The 18,096-nt window shown below is 40.7% G+C and overlaps 1 protein-coding gene across 1 annotated transcript; it reads left to right on the top strand.

Annotated features, from left to right (window-relative positions):
• Positions 1 to 1,636: 1,636 nt before the first annotated feature.
• LOC129851322 (B-cell receptor CD22-like) lies at positions 1,637 to 7,320 on the top strand. Its single transcript, XM_055917779.1, has 10 exons — positions 1,637 to 1,716; positions 2,510 to 2,587; positions 2,873 to 3,220; positions 4,003 to 4,206; positions 4,384 to 4,722; positions 4,805 to 5,053; positions 5,332 to 5,595; positions 5,782 to 5,872; positions 5,956 to 6,010; positions 6,097 to 7,320. Exons 2-10 carry the CDS (start codon positions 2,533 to 2,535, stop codon positions 6,331 to 6,333), a joined length of 1,842 nt encoding a protein of 613 aa, XP_055773754.1. The 5' UTR covers positions 1,637 to 1,716; positions 2,510 to 2,532; the 3' UTR covers positions 6,334 to 7,320.
• The last annotated feature ends 10,776 nt before the right edge of the window (positions 7,321 to 18,096 follow it).

The following is an 18,096-nucleotide window of genomic DNA, read 5'->3' as shown; positions in this document are numbered from 1 at the left end:
TCCCCTCCCCTCAGTTTTCCTTAAATGGCCTTCTGAATAGGAATGGACCAGGGTTTGAGCCTGCGTGTTGCTACTGATGTCCACCTGACAGCACAGTAGAGATCTCAATGTTGAGTTAGACGTCCCTGCATGATACACAGAGTCAAGAGCCTTCAGTTTAGAGCTTCAGTTTAGAGCTTTAAATAGTATCACCATCGTTCAACACAGAGAGAAAAGTACAACGATTCAACTCCTTTCTGGCAGCAAAGGAAAAACAAGCATTGTTATTGGTTCCATTGTACTTGTGGGACTATGCTATTGGTCCCCTTGCATGTATTTGGACTGTGCCTGCTGTTTGTCCTCCTGTCCAGGGGTGGAGCTGGAGAGCACCAGGCTGGTGATCAGGTACCCAGACCGCTGGATGCGGAGAACCCCTCCCTCTCCTCAGAGGACCAACCCTATAGGCCTCAACACCTCCTCAGCCTCACAGTACGCCTGCCACAGGGTAAGGACACCCATCTGTCTGTCAAAACATCATCTACGATTTATAAACATATATATAAGCATTTATAATGAATAATTATGAGTTATTCTGAAGTGTTACCAATCAACTCATATAAACTTTTGAAATGTACAAAGTGATGGAAGGAGGAAGCAGGAGCACAGGTGCAGGTGCTTGTGTTTTCATACTGTTTGTCTCTCTCTCTCCCAGGACCAGGAGGATGGCTCCCATCAATGGTGACGAGTGTTTCTTCTGGAGGACCACCGGCTGTTTCTATGGTGACAAGTGTCGCTTCAAACACAAGCCTGACCAGAGAGGGAGAGACAGGAAACCATGGCAACCCTGACAACCCTTACAAGCATGAACACCACGTACCGTCCGGATATGATAGAGTAAGGAAGAAGAGAAGGAATAACAGAATAATGAATATGAAGATTGAGGAAGAGGAGGGACCGTGTAGCTACCTTAAAGGGAACAGGAAGCTTGGATAGAATGGGGCTTTTGGGGGGTGTCACCGCTTTTGTAGTCCTCTGACACACAGCACAGACAGCACACTGGACACACAGTAGGAGTAAGTGTCAATCAACGTGAAGAGGAGTGCTCCTCTGATTTCCTTCCCCCGCCCCCTCGGCCTGAGCTGTGAAACATGTTTGATCATTGATGTTAGATGATTGAGATGATGTCATCATTAGAATCTTGAGGGGGTTGTTGCCCAGGCCAACGCCTCTACAACAACCATGTTGTAGACACTAAAGGGGGTCAGTGCAGGGTCTTTGATGCAGCTGATGAGGAGTGTACATTAAATGGGTTAGTAGATTAGAATGAATGAATGACATCATGGAACTGACCAAATGTAAATGGAACTTTGACCTGTTCCATGTAGAACTAAGAGGGACAAGGCAACACATTCTGAGATATTATAAACATTCCATATAGAATAGTCAACATATTGTTAACATGGTTCTGTATTCAAATAAAAGTGTAAATGGGGGACATTGTGTCCATTTTAGAAATGTAGGGCCCATTCTAATACAGTAACCTCCCTTCTCTGACATGCTGTTCTGGTCCTCATGCATGTTAATGTCTTTAAGAGGAAGGAAAGGACACTTCTGTATCAGCAACTTGTGTTCTACTATAAATATGTATCAACAACAGAACTGATACTTACAAGCAGTTGCCACTCACTACCAGTCAGTTGACTCACTGTACAAGACCTCTCCCCTTTACTTCACTCTGTAAGTACTCTTGACAATATCTTGAAATATATAGTTTCTGGTTATTTGTTTTTAGTCATAAGTCATATTCTTGAGGGTAATGTATCATTTTACTTCTTGTTATATTTTGATCTGTGTTTTGGTTGTTACATCAGGGTCAGTATTCATACAGTGTCTCAGTGTAGGAGTGTTGATCTACATAGTGATGAGATGATTAACCAGGGTAAAATAGACATGCAGACAAACATTGTAGCACTGCAGTGTGTGTGTGTGTGTGTGTGAGTCACTTCTGTTTAGCCTCACAGCTTGGGGATAGGAGCTATCATTGAAACTGGTGGTCAGTATTTAGGCTGCTGTACAGCTTGACGGACCGTAGAGGATTGAACATTTATCCTCCTATATTTGGGGTTCTGACAATAAAATAGCTTCAGAACATTCAGAAAAATGTGTTTACAGTTCTACACATCTGTTCAATAAGTTGTTGATGTTGTTGTTTATAATAATGGTGATGATGATGGTGATGACTTTACTGTATCCATTAGGAAATAGTTTTTGCATCATACTACATGTCATCTTAAATAGACAGATGTAGACAGACATGCAACACATCACACACATTACATACATAGTGCAATAGACTTACAGACAGACAGTATTCACATAGACAACCAAATAGCATAATACAACACAACACAATATGAGCCTGGTTCATTTTCAGTAATGAGGCCCTGTACCCCATTTACAGTTTCTACTTCAATGTATCAGGTGGAGTTATTCACCAGCTATAGAGTGAGTTGTTGTTTATGTTTCTAAGACTGCAGGGTGGGAGATGCAACAATGGCCTTGAGAACAGCAGGAAGTGTGTTGGTGGTCTTTCTCTGGTCTGTAGCAGGTATGGTCTCATTCTTATCTTTTAGTTGCCCGGTTTGTCAAACTGCAAATATTTCTAAAAGCATAACCATTTTTATGTTCTACTGTCGACACATTTGGCGTCTCCACTTCACTTTAAACAGTTTTCTTTCACACCTCACTGAGTGAAGCTTATCTGTGGTTTCCATTCACACTCAACCAAAGAGTATCTATGTCTCAACTCAGCAACTGTGGAACAAAGTGTTAATGTGAGTCAAAAGACCTTGAACTTAATGTAACGTCCTTGTGATGTCTAACTGTGTTTCAGTGGTACTGGGTCAGAATGGCTGGAGTGTTACATACACCACTCAGAGAATCTGTACCTTGAAGGGGTCAACAGTGGAGATGTCCTGCTCTTACACATATCCCAGTGGTTATAAAGTCACATCAACCTTCTGGTTCACCAAAAAATATGAAATGGAGAATTATGTAAATCTGAGAGATGAACCAGTCTTCAAAGGTCGTGTGACGTACCATAGCGATAGGATGAATGGCCACACCCTGAGAATCACAGACCTGAGAAAGAAGGACTCAGCTGAGTACAAGTTCAGATTTATAACAGATCAGCCAGGAGGGAAATATTCTGGCTATCCTGGAGTCACTCTGTCTGTTACAGGTACAGTGATATTATATATAGTGTTGATCTGTTTAATCACTCGATCTGTTACAGGTACAGTGAAATTATATATATAGTGTTGATCTGTTTAATCACTCTGTCTGTTACAGTGATATTATATATAGTATTGATCTGTTTAATCACTCTGTCTGTTACAGGTACAGTGATATTATATATAGTGTTGATCTGTTTAATCACTCTGTCTGTTACAGGTACAGTGATATTATATATAGTATTGATCTGTTTAATCACTCTGTCTGTTACAAGTACAGTGATATTATATATAGTATTGATCTGTTTAATCACTCTGTCTGTTACAGGTACAGTGATATTATATATATAGTGTTGATCTGTTTAATCACTCTGTCTGTTACAGGTACAGTGATATTATATATAGTGTTGATCTGTTTAATCACTCTGTCTGTTACAGGTACAGTGATATTATATATAGTATTGATCTGTTTAATCACTCTGTCTGTTACAGTGATATTATATATAGTGTTGATCTGTTTAATCACTCTGTCTGTTACAGGTACAGTGATATTATATATAGTGTTGATCTGTTTAATCACTCTGTCTGTTACAGGTACAGTGGTATTATATATAGTATTGATCTGTTTCATTGGTTCAGGAAAATTGTCTTGATTTGTACAGAAATAATACAAAAATGAATGTATGGTAAAATAGGAATGTCTGAATTGATGATTTGAGAACGTCCGCTCCTGCCTCATTTGAACTAGACAGCAGGTAACTGATGGTCTTAATGTTGTTATCTACTCCAGACCTGCAGGTGAAGGTGACCACTACATGGTGGTTAACGACACTGACCTGTAGCACCACCTGTACTCTGACTGGTAACCCCACCTACATCTGGTACAGGAACAGTAAGATTGTGCAAGGGGCCTCCTCTCCCTCGTACCCAGTCTACTTAAAAACCGAAGACAGATTCTACTGTGCTGTAAACGGCATCAATTCTCATCCAGTGTGTGAGTGTGACTAATACACCTTTTAAAGTCTGTCAAAATCATCCAATACATCATTGGTCAGTGTTAATGTGCAGTGAAACAGACATGAAATAGGGCTACTATTTCATTTAGAGTAATGGATGGTGATTTTACAGTTCTAAATACTTACACCATTTGAAAAATGTACTTGTGTTTCAGCTTTTGAGGGTCACAGTTATTTCCACGTGACTTACACCCATCAGAGGATCTGTACCTTGAAGGGGTCATCAGTGGACATATCCTGCTCTTATACATTTCCCAGTGGTCATACAGTCTCTGAAACAAAATGGTACACAAAAGGAAAACTTGACGAGGCGCCTCAAATCCTGAACCCGGGGTATGGAGGTTGTGTGGAGTACCTTGGAAATATGCAGAGTGACTCCACCCTGAGAATCACAGACCTGAGAGAGGAGGATTCAGCTGAGTATAAGTTTAGATTCAGAACAGATCAGACAACCTGGGAGCCCACCTTCCCTGGAACAACTCTGACTGTCACAGGTAACACTGCATGTCACATCCTATCAATACTGCAAACGATTACTTAATGATGTACTCAGTGTTTTAATCCTCTTTCATTTAGTTCTGCAGGTGAAGGTGACTCCTGCCACTGTGTCAGAGGGACAGAAGGTGACACTGACCTGTAGCACCACCTGTACTCTGACTGACAACCCCAACCCCACCTACATCTGGTACAAGAATGGACATGTAACCAAACGATCTAACAGTCTGTTCCTAAACCCAGTCATCAGTGAGGATGCAGGCAGATACTCCTGTGCTGTAGAAGGCCATGAGGATCTCCCCTCTGCTGAAGAGACTCTCACTGTCACATGTGAGTATGTGTGATATATCTCCAGTTGTATCCTTTTAGTAACATCTTCTCTCATCTATTCTATCTGTTATTTCAATCTATGTCCAAGTTCCATGAATGTACTAATCTCACTACTGTAGTGACTACAAGTACTTCACAAACAATGTATTGTTACATTAATGTCTAAGTTACACATATTTATATTAATATTTCATTTATTTCAATCACAAGTCCAAGTTCCATGATGCTCCTCATGTACAGCTCTATGTATGAACAATGTGTTACATATTGTCCACCAGATGGCCCAAAGAACACCTCAGTGTCAGTCAGTCCCTCTTGTGAAATAGTGGAGGGTAGTTCAGTGACTCTGACCTGCAGCAGTGATGCCAACCCACCTGTGGACAAATACACCTGGTACAAGAAGAACGTAACCTCAGCAAAAGCATCAGGACAGAGTTACAGCATCACTAACATCATCTCTGAGGACAGAGGAGAATATTACTGTGAGGCCCAGAATGGAAGAGGATCTATGAACTCTACAGCTCTGATGATCATTGTAGCAGGTAAAGTTACATTTTCAATACAATATGTTTTATACATGTTTCAAGCTAATCTGAATCATTATACTTGGGTTTATTGCACCTTGGTTTATAACTATACATTGGATTATACAAGTATTGCATTAATGTGCTATATTTAAGTTTATTATATCATAACATGTACTCATATCATCCATATTTAAATTATAGGGAAACAAACCTCAGTTATGACTGTAGCTGTAGGAATCACAGTGGTTGTTCTGGTTCTCATCCTCTGTTTCTCTGGCTTCATGTGGTTCAGGTGAGTGAAGTGACAATGCTTTTTTTGTTTTATTATTTAACTTTAGTAACATTCATTCATTCATTCATTCATGTGCAAAACAGGAAACAAGCCTCCAAATCCACCTCCAACACAAGAGACACGGCAGACGATGGACAGGTGAGTCTGTTGGAATCAGAAGATGACTGTGTATTGCTTTGTGGAACATTTTCTTCCTCATTTTGTCTGTCCTCTTTCTCCATCAGGGAAACTCTAGTCCAGTGTATGACAATGTCTCAAGCATGGCCATGACCCCTACTGCAGCACAGACAGCGGACACAGACAACCATGATTATGTTTACTATGCCAGCGTCCACTTCTCTGGCTCCAAAATCCAGGAAGTGCCTCTATACTCCACCGTCCAGCTGCCTCAGCCCCAGATTCAGGAGGATGTCCAGTATGCTGCTGTGAAATTCAGCTGTCCCAGTGCTGCCACCCGGTGAACGCATTCTGCCATTACAACAACAGTGTCAATACTAGAACATGGAACACACAGACAGCATCAGGGTCATTCATATGCTGCTGCTTGTTGGAAGAGTAGACAATGTAATCAATAAGCAAAACGGTTGACCCCCTAGTGACAACTCATTGTTCCCTGAAAAGTCCCTCCATCAATAGGGGAAGCACAGGAGGATGGTGGCACCTTCATTGGGGAGGATGGGCTTGTGGTAAAGGCTGGAGCGGAAAAGGTGGAATGGTATAAAATACATCAAACACATGTTTTCATTCCATTTGCGCTGTTCTGCCCATTATTAGGACCAGTTCTCACCTCAGCAACCTCCTGTGATCTAAAGAGTTGTAGGACCATCCTTCAGGCCAAAGTGCATTTCCTTGAACTCATAATATGGTGTAACAATGGACATTTTGAAAAGTTGCATTCAGGGTTGGGATAAATTACATTACAATTTAGGAAAATTACAATTGTTCCTCATTGAAAAGCATTGAAAAAAGATGGAATTTCAGTTTAGCTCCTGAATTTAAATGCTATTGACCCCTAGCCTGGTTGCAGTTTCAAGAAGACCTTGTATATCTGGACCTGTATTTAAAAAATAAGTGATATAATGATATATAACAATACAATAATATATGCCATTTAGCAGATGCTTTTATCCTGGGGACAGGGGGAGTAGGCGGGAGGGGGGGGGACTACCTTTCACCCAGTGTTTCTTAAGTGATTGGTTTGGGCCAATTTCTAGTCATTTCTTTAGACTTAAGTGTAGCAAAAACAATTCTGCACAAGACTATACAGCTACACTGTTACTCGAGGTATGGCATTAACTTGGCATTGAGATTGAGACTGTAAAGCATGATACTATAACGCTTTTTAATCACTTATCTAAATGTGTTTCTTACTTCTTGTCAAATGTGATGAGTGGCATGTGTTTGTTTATCCATGAGCAAATGTTAATAAACGCTTTCTTCTTCTTCCATTGGTTCTCACGCTCTTCCATTTTGTCAAAAACAGTGAATGTGGCCTCCAATAAGGCACTGATATTTTAACAAAGTAAAACGATGACAGAGGTAATGCTTTTAGGGTTTATTTTAAAATAAGTTAAATAAAGAAGAAATAGCAGTTTGTTGATTTGAGAGAACGTGATGTAACATAAACATAAATCAGCATTATGCAAATAAGAATGCTTTCCAATTCTGACATAATGTCACTGATCCTTTTCAATACACATGCAATTATCTTCCTGTATGGTGTACATTTTAGGACATCCCTATGACAAAGTCTACAATATCATTTCATGGATCTTCTTCCAACGTTTCACTCTAAAATCAGTGGTTTTGTGTTTCCGTGACACACACTGTAATGTTACGTTTTTCAGTCCCTCCAGGATTCCACGATTGCATAATTCAATACAAAAATCAACCAATCAGCGCATATTATGCGAGAGCTTGCAATGTTGACCAATCCCCGCACTTTTAGCGCATAAAAGGTTCCAATCGAAAGAGGGTTTGTAGTTTTGAACAATTACTGCACCCTTTTCCGTGGAAAATGGCCCAATCCAACCACACGTCAACAAAATTTCCCCCCCTGGCCTGTCAGCGTATTTACGTACGAAAATGGGTGATTGTTGATTGCTGTCAGGCAGTACAATGAATAGAAATCAATCTCATTTGCCAACAAAAATAACGTGCGAAACAATTTCCAAATGTTTTTGGAAACAAGAGAAAGTCGACAATAAACAGTACCTTCGAATCACCAAAGCATATGACAATGTCAGAACAGTTCCCACCAGCGGCAGATCACCATAACTGAAGTGGTAGCAGGGAAGACAGTGGAAGCGCTGAAAGAATCAAGGTGAGTGGCATTTTACTCAACTTTTACTCCGCTAACCTTGGCTTTAGTATGGTGGTCGACACTCTGCTCTCCCCAGTCTAACCTTGGCTTTAGTAGGGTGGTCGACACTCTGCTCTCCCCAGTCTAACCTTGGCTTTAGTAGGGTGGTCGGCACTCTGCTCTCCCCAGTCTAACCTTGGCTTTAGTAGGGTGGTCGGCCCTCTGCTCTCCCCAGTCTAACCTTGGCTTTAGTAGGGTGGTCGGCCCTCTGCTCTCCCCAGTCTAACCTTGGCTTTAGTAGGGTGGTCGACACTCTGCTCTCCCCAGTCTAACCTTGGCTTTAGTATGGTGGTCGGCCCTCTGCTCTCCCCAGTCTAACCTTGGCTTTAGTAGGGTGGTCGACACTCTGCTCTCCCCAGTCTAACCTTGGCTTTAGTAGGGTGGTCGGCACTCTGCTCTCCCCAGTCTAACCTTGGCTTTAGTATGGTGGTCGACACTCTGCTCTCCCCAGTCTAACCTTGGCTTTAGTAGGGTGGTCGGCCCTCTGCTCTCCCCAGTCTAACCTTGGGTTTAGTAGGGTGGTCGGCCCTCTGCTCTCCCCAGTCTAACCTTGGCTTTAGTAGGGTGGTCGACACTCTGCTCTCCCCAGTCTAACCTTGGCTTTAGTAGGGTGGTCGACACTCTGCTCTCCCCAGTCTAACCTTGGCTTTAGTAGGGTGGTCGACACTCTGCTCTCCCCAGTCTAACCTTGGCTTTAGTATGGTGGTTGGCCCTCTGCTCTCCCCAGTCTAACCTTGGCTTTAGTAGGGTGGTCGGCCCTCTGCTCTCCCCAGTCTAACCTTGGCTTTAGTAGGGTGGTCGACACTCTGCTCTCCCCAGTCTAACCTTGGCTTTAGTAGGGTGGTCGACACTCTGCTCTCCCCAGTCTAACCTTGGCTTTAGTAGGGTGGTCGGCCCTCTGCTCTCCCCAGTCTAACCTTGGCTTTAGTAGGGTGGTCGACACTCTGCTCTCCCCAGTCTAACCTTGGCTTTAGTAGGGTGGTCGACACTCTGCTCTCCCCAGTCTAACCTTGGCTTTAGTAGGGTGGTCGGCCCTCTACTCTCCCCAGTCTAACCTTGGCTTTAGTAGGGTGGTCGACACTCTGCTCTCCCCAGTCTAACCTTGGCTTTAGTAGGGTGGTCGACACTCTGCTCTCCCCAGTCTAACCTTGGCTTTAGTAGGGTGGTCGACACTCTGCTCTCCCCAGTCTAACCTTGGCTTTAGTAGGGTGGTCGACACTCTGCTCTCCCCAGTCTAACCTTGGCTTTAGTAGGGTGGTCGACACTCTACTCTCCCCAGTCTGTCTATGGAGAGCGCTGCTCAAAGCACTGAGTGCAATTTGTCAGCTTTGCCGTTTTAAACTCTGTAAAACTTAATACGGATCACGAAAGCACAATCTTTCTGGATTTTTTAAAATGGTAATACTGTTTTAAAAGTACATATAAACCACAATATACTATATTTACGTTCTGTTTTTTTTTTAAATCTCACTTTCAGAAGAAAAAAAATATCACAATCAAGTATTTTGTAGACAATTTGCGCGAAAGAAATATCGATCCTCAAATGGAAAGCGATTGAACAGCTTTTAATCTATTTGTTGTTGTTTTTTTAGAGAGAGAGTGGGAATGGGAGGTGCATCTCATGCTATCTCTTGATAGCAAGCATCAAAGCCTGATGGAGATGTGTGAGTGAATGTGTGAGTGGATTATGACAGATCTGTTTGTTCAGGAAAATAAACATAATTGAGCACTTCAGATGTTAAACTGTTTTTGTATTATGTATTCTGCTTAAAATCGTCCTAAAACTGAGCGCATATGACTTTATATGAAATTAACGTGAAAAAAAACATTGCAAAATGTATTGCAGAATAGCAGAAAAGCTGCCGCAAAATCAAGCATTTTTGGCCGCAGAAATCACCAATTAGCGCGAAATCCGGGAGGGACTGGTAATTGTGGTATTGTGGATTTTATATTGTAAATGTATAATATTAGATGAATGATCTAATAATGTATTGTATGATGTATTGTTTTATTTATGATGTAGGGTGTTGTGATGTAACTGCTTTAACACTGTTTGGACCCCAGGAAGAGTAGCAGCTAATGGAGATCCTAATAAACACTAAAATACTAAATATGAGGAAAAGCACAACTACAGAAATATTACATGGGGGAAAAAAAACTTCTATCATCAATTAGGCTGACTTAGAATGTAGAAGTCACCAGTCCTGTCTCCCTTCTCGTAAATGTATGCAATGTTACACATCAGGCCATATTGAGTTAGAAACAGGTTCCCATGATTTAATTCAGTCACTAGAGGACAGAAAAACACGCACCACTTGTAAAAAACTCACCTGCATCAGGACACCTGGAAACGGTTTGAATATCCAATCTGCACAGATTCACTGATTGACCCTTTCCAGGCCCATTCCACTCCTCTATTGCCACCACAGGGGTCCACAAGAACCTGCAGAGACAGACACCTGCTCATGAAATAAGTTTAGTACTAGCATGGAACTCAATGTGAAGTTGAGTGTAGCTAAAATTAATGTTCGGGAGGAAAGATTTCACTTCAACTTTCCCTTCTACCTGTAAATTGTAGAAAATATATTGCAAAATTCTTTACATTATTTGTGAATTGCTTGATAGACTTGCATTTCAACTGGATAATGTTCAATGTGTTACCTGCTAGTATTTAGCAAAGTACAAGGTCCAATTGTATTCATACATATTCTAGCCATACAAACAGCTGCTCCTTCTGGGGATGTGACAGCATCTGGAACAAAATGGCCATTTAGGAAATCATTTGACACTTCAATTATTTTAGTTGCCGTGTTTTAAAACTATTTTATAAATGGGTTGAGCTTTTCAAATGAGTGGGTAACCTAAGGCTTACCACTTTGGAGGGGTTTTGTGCCTAAATGGCTGGTCCTAGATGAAAGTCATTTTAGAAAGGAGCCATGAAGAATCCCATGTGATCCTGTGGTCCTGTGTGGATCAGTTGGAGGAGAATGTTGTTTGTAACACCAGGGTGGTTGGTTCAGTTTGGTGTGAACATGTATCCACTCACTACTGTAAGTCGCTCTGGATAAGAGCATCTGGTAAGTTAATAGAATTGTAAAACCTTATATTCACAGAAAGCTAGAGAGAGATTGCGATGGACTGCTGATCCCACAGCTATTGTATGCAGTAATAATGTGCCTGTAAACCAGAGTGATACTGTTAGCAATGAGTTTGTGTGCCCTAGTAGGAAGTCCACTGTGTGCAGCTCACGCTGCATTAACATAAATAACATGAGCATGTCTACCTCTGCTAAGCTTCCCAGGAAAGCAATAAAAACAATCATCCCAGAAAAGTGCTAAAAAATAGCCCACGTTAACCTCTAACGAGCATCTACCCCGGATCCGGGAGCACCCCCCACCCCCCCCCCACACTGATTAGCATCGCTAGCATAGCGTCACAATTAAATAGTAGCATCTAAATATCATTAAATCACAAGTCCAAGACACCTAATGAAAGATACAGATCCTGTGAATAAAGCCACCATTTCAGATTTTTAAAATGTTTTACAGGGAAGACAAAATATGTAAATCTATTAGCTAACCACGTTAGCAAAAGACACCACTTTTCTAACTCCATCAGTTTCTTACTCCATCAGGTGCTATCACCAATTCGGCTAAACTAAGATATTGATAGCCACTAACCAAGAACAAACCTCATCAGATGACAGTCTGATAACATATTTATGGTATAGGATAGGTTTTGTTAGAAAAATGTGCATATTTCAGGTAGATATCATAGTTTACAATTGCACCCACCGTCACAAATGGACTGGAATAAATACATAGAGCAACGTGTTTACCTAATTACTAATCATCAAACATTTCGTAAAAATACACAGCATACACTAATCGAAAGACACAGATCCTGTGAATACAGACAATATTTCAGATTTTCTAAGTGTCTTACAGCGAAAACACAATAAATCGTTATATTAGCATACCACATACGCAAACGTTACCCGAGCACTGATTCTAGCCAAAGAGAGCGATATCATATCATCGCCAAAATATATAAATTTTTTCACTAACCTTCTCAGAATTCTTCCGATGACACTCCTGTAACATCATATTACAACATACATATACAGTTTGTGTTTGTGTGCATATTTAGCCACCAAAATCATGGTTAGACAATGACAAAAGTTGCCCAGCTGGTCAGACAATGTCGTGCGCCATATTAGACAGTGATCTAGTCGTATACATAAATACTCATAAACGTGACTAAAAAATATAGGGTGGACAGCGATTGATAGACAATTTAATTCTTAATACAATCGCTGATTTACATTTTTTGTGCAATTGTAAACTATGACATCTACCTGAAATATGCACATTTTTCTAACAAAACCTATCCTATACCATAAATATGTTATCAGACTGTCATCTGATGAGTTTTTTTCTTGGTTAGTGGCTATCAATATCTTAGTTTAGCCGAATTGGTGATAGCTACTGGTGTTGGTGGACAAAGAAAAGATGGTGGATTATGCTAATGTGTTTAGCTAATAGATTTACATCTTTACATATTGTGTCTTCCCTGTAAAACATTTTAAAAATCGGACATGTTGGCTGGATTCACAAGATCTGTGTCTTTCATTAGCTGTATTGGACTTTAATGTGTGAAAGTTAAATATTTAAAAAATATATATTTTTTGAATTTCGCGGCTCTGCCTTTTCAGTGGGGGTGGGGGGAGGGTTGCCGCTAGCGGCACCCCAGTCCTAGACAGGTTAACTAGGAAGTTGGGGCACCACGGGAAAATGTTGTTTAACGACTTACTATTTCCCGAATTTAACTCTCTTCAGATATTTTCATATCTTATCGATTACAGTCACTTATTAATGTATTATTACCTCATCAGTCATATTCTGAATGTCGCAAACCCTTGGATATCTGCACGAACCCTAGCATAAATTATGAATCAGCGATATACAAATTGGCTTAATTATTTATTTACTAACTAACTAAATAATCACACGGAATTACAAACAGACACACAGGATAGGTTATACATTGGTTACTACATAATGCAATGAAAAGTCCCTAGTGGACTAAGCCCGATATGATGGCTTGGTAGACACTGGAAAGGGGTGGGGACAGATAAAGAGCGGGAAAGACAGTGTACAGACATCTGATAACTAGGCTCATGGTAATGCTAACACTTTTCACATGATCAGTCGCTCATTCGAAAAGAAATTGCAATTTACATATTTACGAGTGTAGGCCTTTGTTGTCTCTGACTGTGATCGCCAGTCCGTCTGCTGGAGAATCAGTCGATAGAAAGTCTCTGGTTTGTTTACCAGAGATCAAAGTCTTTCATAGTTGTAGCTTGTTATAATCGATACGTCAGGCGTACCAATGGTCGTTTGATAGTGAAATGTTCTCCAGAATGAATCTTCCAGAGTACCATTCATTTGTTCGATCGGTCGCGTTTACCAGACGAAAGTACTTAAACAGCTGCAGACTGAATGGTCCTCTGGTCTATAGAGTGGTAGATTTCTTCTTCATTTGTAACGTATTCAGCTGACGCTGCACGTAACTGGTCTTTATTTAACTTCACTAGGATATGTGGGACGCTACCATCCCACTTGGCCAATAGCCAGGGAAAATGTAGAGCGCCAAATTCAAAATAATGATATAAAATCAAACTTTCATTAAATCACACATATAAGATACCAAATTAAAGCTACACTCGTTGTGAATCCAGGCACAATGTCAGATTTCAAAAAGGCTTTTCGGCGAAAGCATAAGATGCTATTATCTGATAATAGCACAACAGTAAACAAAGAGAGTGTAGCATATTTCAACACTGCAGGCACGACACAAAACGCAGAAATAAAATATAAATCATGCCTTACCTTTGACAAGATTCTTTTGTTGGCACTCCAATATGTCCCATAAACATCCCAAATGGTCCCTTTGTTCGATTAATTCCGTCCATATACACTGCTCAAAAAAATAAAGGGAACACTTAACTTCCCTGGGATAGTTGGGACGCTAGCGTCCCAACTGACAAGCACCCCAACCCCCCCTCACTGATTAGCATCGCGTCACAATGAAAAAGGAAAATCTAAATATCATTAAATCACAAGTCCAAGACTCCAAATGAAAGATACAGATCTTGTGAATAAAGCCACCATTTCAGATTTTTAAAATGTTTTACAGGGAAGACAAAATATGTAAATATATTAGCTAACCACGTTAGCAAAAGACACCATTTTTCTTTGTCCACCATTTTTTCTCTCCACCAGTAGCTATCACCAATTCGGCCAAATAAAGATATTGATAGCCACTAACCAAGAAAAAACCTCATCAGATGACAGTCTGATAACATATTTATTGTATAGGATAGGTTTTGTTAGAAAAATTTGCATATTTCAGGTAGATATCATAGTTTACAATTGCACCCACCATCACAACTCGACTAGAATAAATACAGAGAGCAACGTGTATTACCTAATTACTAATCATAAAACATTTCTTAAAAATATACAGCTCACGGCAATGGAAAGACACAGATCTTGTGAATTCAGACAATATTTCAGATTTTCTAAGTGTTTTACAGCGAAAACACAATAAATCGTTATATTAGCATACCACATATGCAAACGTTACCCGAGCATTGATTCAAGCCAAAGAGAGCGATATCGTTATCATTGCCAAAATATATTAATTTTTTCACTAACCTTCTCAGAATTCTTCCGATGACACTCCTGTAACATCATATTACAACATACATATAGAGTTTGTTCGAAAATGTTTATATTTAGCCACAAAAAAACGTGGTTATACAATGAGAATAGTAGCCAACCTGGGCTGAAAATGTCGGGCGCCATTTTGGACAGTGATCTAGCGTAATGAATAACTAATCATAAACTTTACTAAAAAATATAGGGTGGACAGCAATCGAAAGACAAATTAGTTCTTAATGAATTCGCTGAATTACATTTCTAAAATTATCCTTACTGTGCAATACAGGGTTCGCCAAGCGAAGCTACACAAAACAAAATGGCGGCTTATGCGTTTGACATTTTTCAACAGAATAACGATTTATCATCAAAAATAGTTCTTACTATGAGCTGATCTTCAATCAGAATCTTGGGCAATGTATCCTTTCTCCGGTCTACTCGTCTTTTGGTCGAAAGATGTCCTCTTGTCCTGTCGAAATGGCCGCTAACGTTCGACCGGTACTGGAAACGTGCCGAGCGCTTCAAAGTGCATCACAAAGAAATGCCTCAAAATCGCACTAAACGGATATAAATTGCTATAAAACGGTTTAAATTAACTACCTTATGATGTCTTTAACACCTATAACGAATAAAAACATGACCGGCGATATATAAGTGGCTAAAAAAAAGTTTGGAAGGAGGCCAGTCCAACGACCACTCTGCGTCGAGCGCACTGTTGAAAAGGAAGTTCTTTCCGCTCCAGGATCTATTTATAGAGCCCGGATTGCGCAATCCACTCCATTCAAAATCTCCCCGCTTACTGACATCTAGAGGAAGGCGTAGGCAGTGTTTGTAGCATCATAGCATTCACAGGGACTTATGAACTGACCTGGGAGCAGGGGCCAAGATTTCTGAAATCTCACTCCCTGGCAGGAAAAGTGCTGTAGAATGAGTTCTGTTTCACTCAGAGACATAATTCCAACGGTTATAGAAACTAGAGAGTGTTTTCTATCCAATAATAACAATAATATGCATATTGTACGAGCAAGAATTGAGTACTAGGCAGTTTAATTTGGAGACCAATTTTCCCTAAGTCGAAACAGCAACCCTTATATCCCAGAGAAGTTAAACAACACAATGTAACTCCAAGTCAATCACACTTCTGTGAAATCAAACTGTCCACTTAGGAAGCAACACTGATTGGCAATAAATTTCACATGCTGTTGTGCAAATGGAATAGACAAAAGGTGGAAATTATAGGCAATTAGCAAGACACCCCCAATAAAGGAGTGGTTCTGCAGGTGGTGACCACAGACCACTTCTCAGTTCCTATGCTTCCTGGCTGATGTTTTGGTCACTTTTGAATGCTGGCGGTGCTTTCACTCTAGTGGTAGCATGAGACGGAGTCTACAACCCACACAAGTGGCTCAGGTAGTGCAGCTCATCCAGGATGGCACATCAATGCGAGCTGTGGCAAGAAGGTTTGCTGTGTCTGTCAGCGTAGTGTCCAGAGCATGGAGGCGCTACCAGGAGACAGGCCAGTACATCAGGAGACGTGGAGGAGGCCGTAGGAGGGCAACAACCCAGCAGCAGGACCGCTACCTCCGCCTTTGTGCAAGGAGGAGCACTGCCAGAGCCCTGCAAATGACCTCCAGCAGATCCAACAATTCATCAAACTTGTACTGGTCTGGTGGTCTATAACAGGTTCCAACTATAATAGGTTTACATTTTGGTAATATAATGTCCAACCATACAGCTTCAATCTCGTCATGGTTTAAATCTGATCTATAGTTGAACCCAATATCTGATCTTACATAAATACAAACTCTCCCACCATTTGTGATTGTGGTCTCTTCTAATTACTACATAATTTCATCTTCAATCTCAATGTTTTTTTATCCAACCATTTAACCATGTTTCGGTAAAGCAAAGCACTCCCACCTTACAGTTACCAGAGAGCAGGCGGATTTCCTCAATCTTAGGAAGAAGACTTCTAACGTTGAGATGAAGGATGTGTCCTCTCCTGGAAAACACCTTTTCTGGAGTCAAGTTCTCCTCCTCCGTTGGAACTGTCAGCTGAAATTGTTCACTTGAGATGAATGTTGATACCATGCAGTCCAATCGAAGCAATGAAGCGCCTTCCAGGGTTCGCGCTGGTATTTGAAAGAGAGGGTCGTTGCTCCTACCCTTCAGACACATACTTTGTCAAAAGGACATCGACTTGATGTACAAAAAGGGCCAGTATATATAAACATTAATATAAAAGTGTAGATAAAAAAACTCTGCCAATACGCCAAACTTTGCGGCTGCCTTTTAAAAACGAAGAACTCAGTGTTTTATGAAAGCAGCAAAGACATTGTTTGCATTCAGGAACTCTGTATCTCTCATCAGGCACCAAGACCTGCTTAGTGGAGGCTCATTTAAGTGGCGGTTTAGGCCTGCCTGTAGTCCAGCGACGCTGCTGATTCCACATCGCCTCATTTAGCAGTCCTTGCAGTGGCGTAGGATCTCCTGAGAACATTAGCCATTTCCTGTTTACAAACAGTTGCCAGATCGATGTTTATCCTCTTTTCTGACAGCCATTCCAGAAAGCACTTTACTGCCCAGATGGTTTGTCTTGATGTAGATTTTTAATTTCTCTCCTTTTCTATGTTGTCTATAGCAGCGCTACTGATTTCTGCATGTCGAACGTTAACACAGGCTCAGGTTACTGGTCCACTTGCTCTTCTTCTTGTTTCATTTCTTTCATATCCTCCTCCTCCTCTTCTTGTTGGCACCATTCTTCAAACGTCAGTGGATAAAACATATAAAAAGTAATTTTAATATAATCCATGATGATTTACAGGTGCTAGGTTTAGTCATTTTTAAAAGTAGCAGTGGTAGTGGGTTGCTAGGTAACGAAGTAAACAATGCCACTTTATATAAACGTGGCCATGTGTATGTTGTATCATAAATCATTGGCCGGAGAGGCTCTGTCTTCAATCAAATTCCAAAACAACCGTTGTATAAATATAGATAACATGCTACATTAGACTACATATGGATAACAGGCTACATTAGACTGTAAATGAAAAACAGGCTACATTAGACTATATATGGATAACAGGCTACATTAGACTATGTATGGATAACAGGCTACATTAGACTATGTATGGATAACA

The sequence above is a fragment of the Salvelinus fontinalis genome, chromosome 3 (genome assembly GCF_029448725.1).
Source record: "Salvelinus fontinalis isolate EN_2023a chromosome 3, ASM2944872v1, whole genome shotgun sequence".
Lineage (NCBI taxonomy): Eukaryota > Metazoa > Chordata > Actinopteri > Salmoniformes > Salmonidae > Salvelinus > Salvelinus fontinalis.
Note: the sequence above shows the minus strand (reverse complement) of the source record. Positions and strands in the feature narration are given on the sequence as shown.

Bases quoted from the DNA above. Each gene is read 5' to 3' on its own strand.
- LOC129851322 (XM_055917779.1), top strand. From the start codon at position 2,533: ATGGCCTTGAGAACAGCAGGAAGTGTGTTGGTGGTCTTTCTCTGGTCT. The intron at 3,221-4,002 runs GTACAGTGATAT...TATCTACTCCAG, and splicing joins AGTCACTCTGTCTGTTACAG to ACCTGCAGGTGAAGGTGACC. The intron at 6,011-6,096 runs GTGAGTCTGTTG...TTTCTCCATCAG, and splicing joins ACACGGCAGACGATGGACAG to GGAAACTCTAGTCCAGTGTA.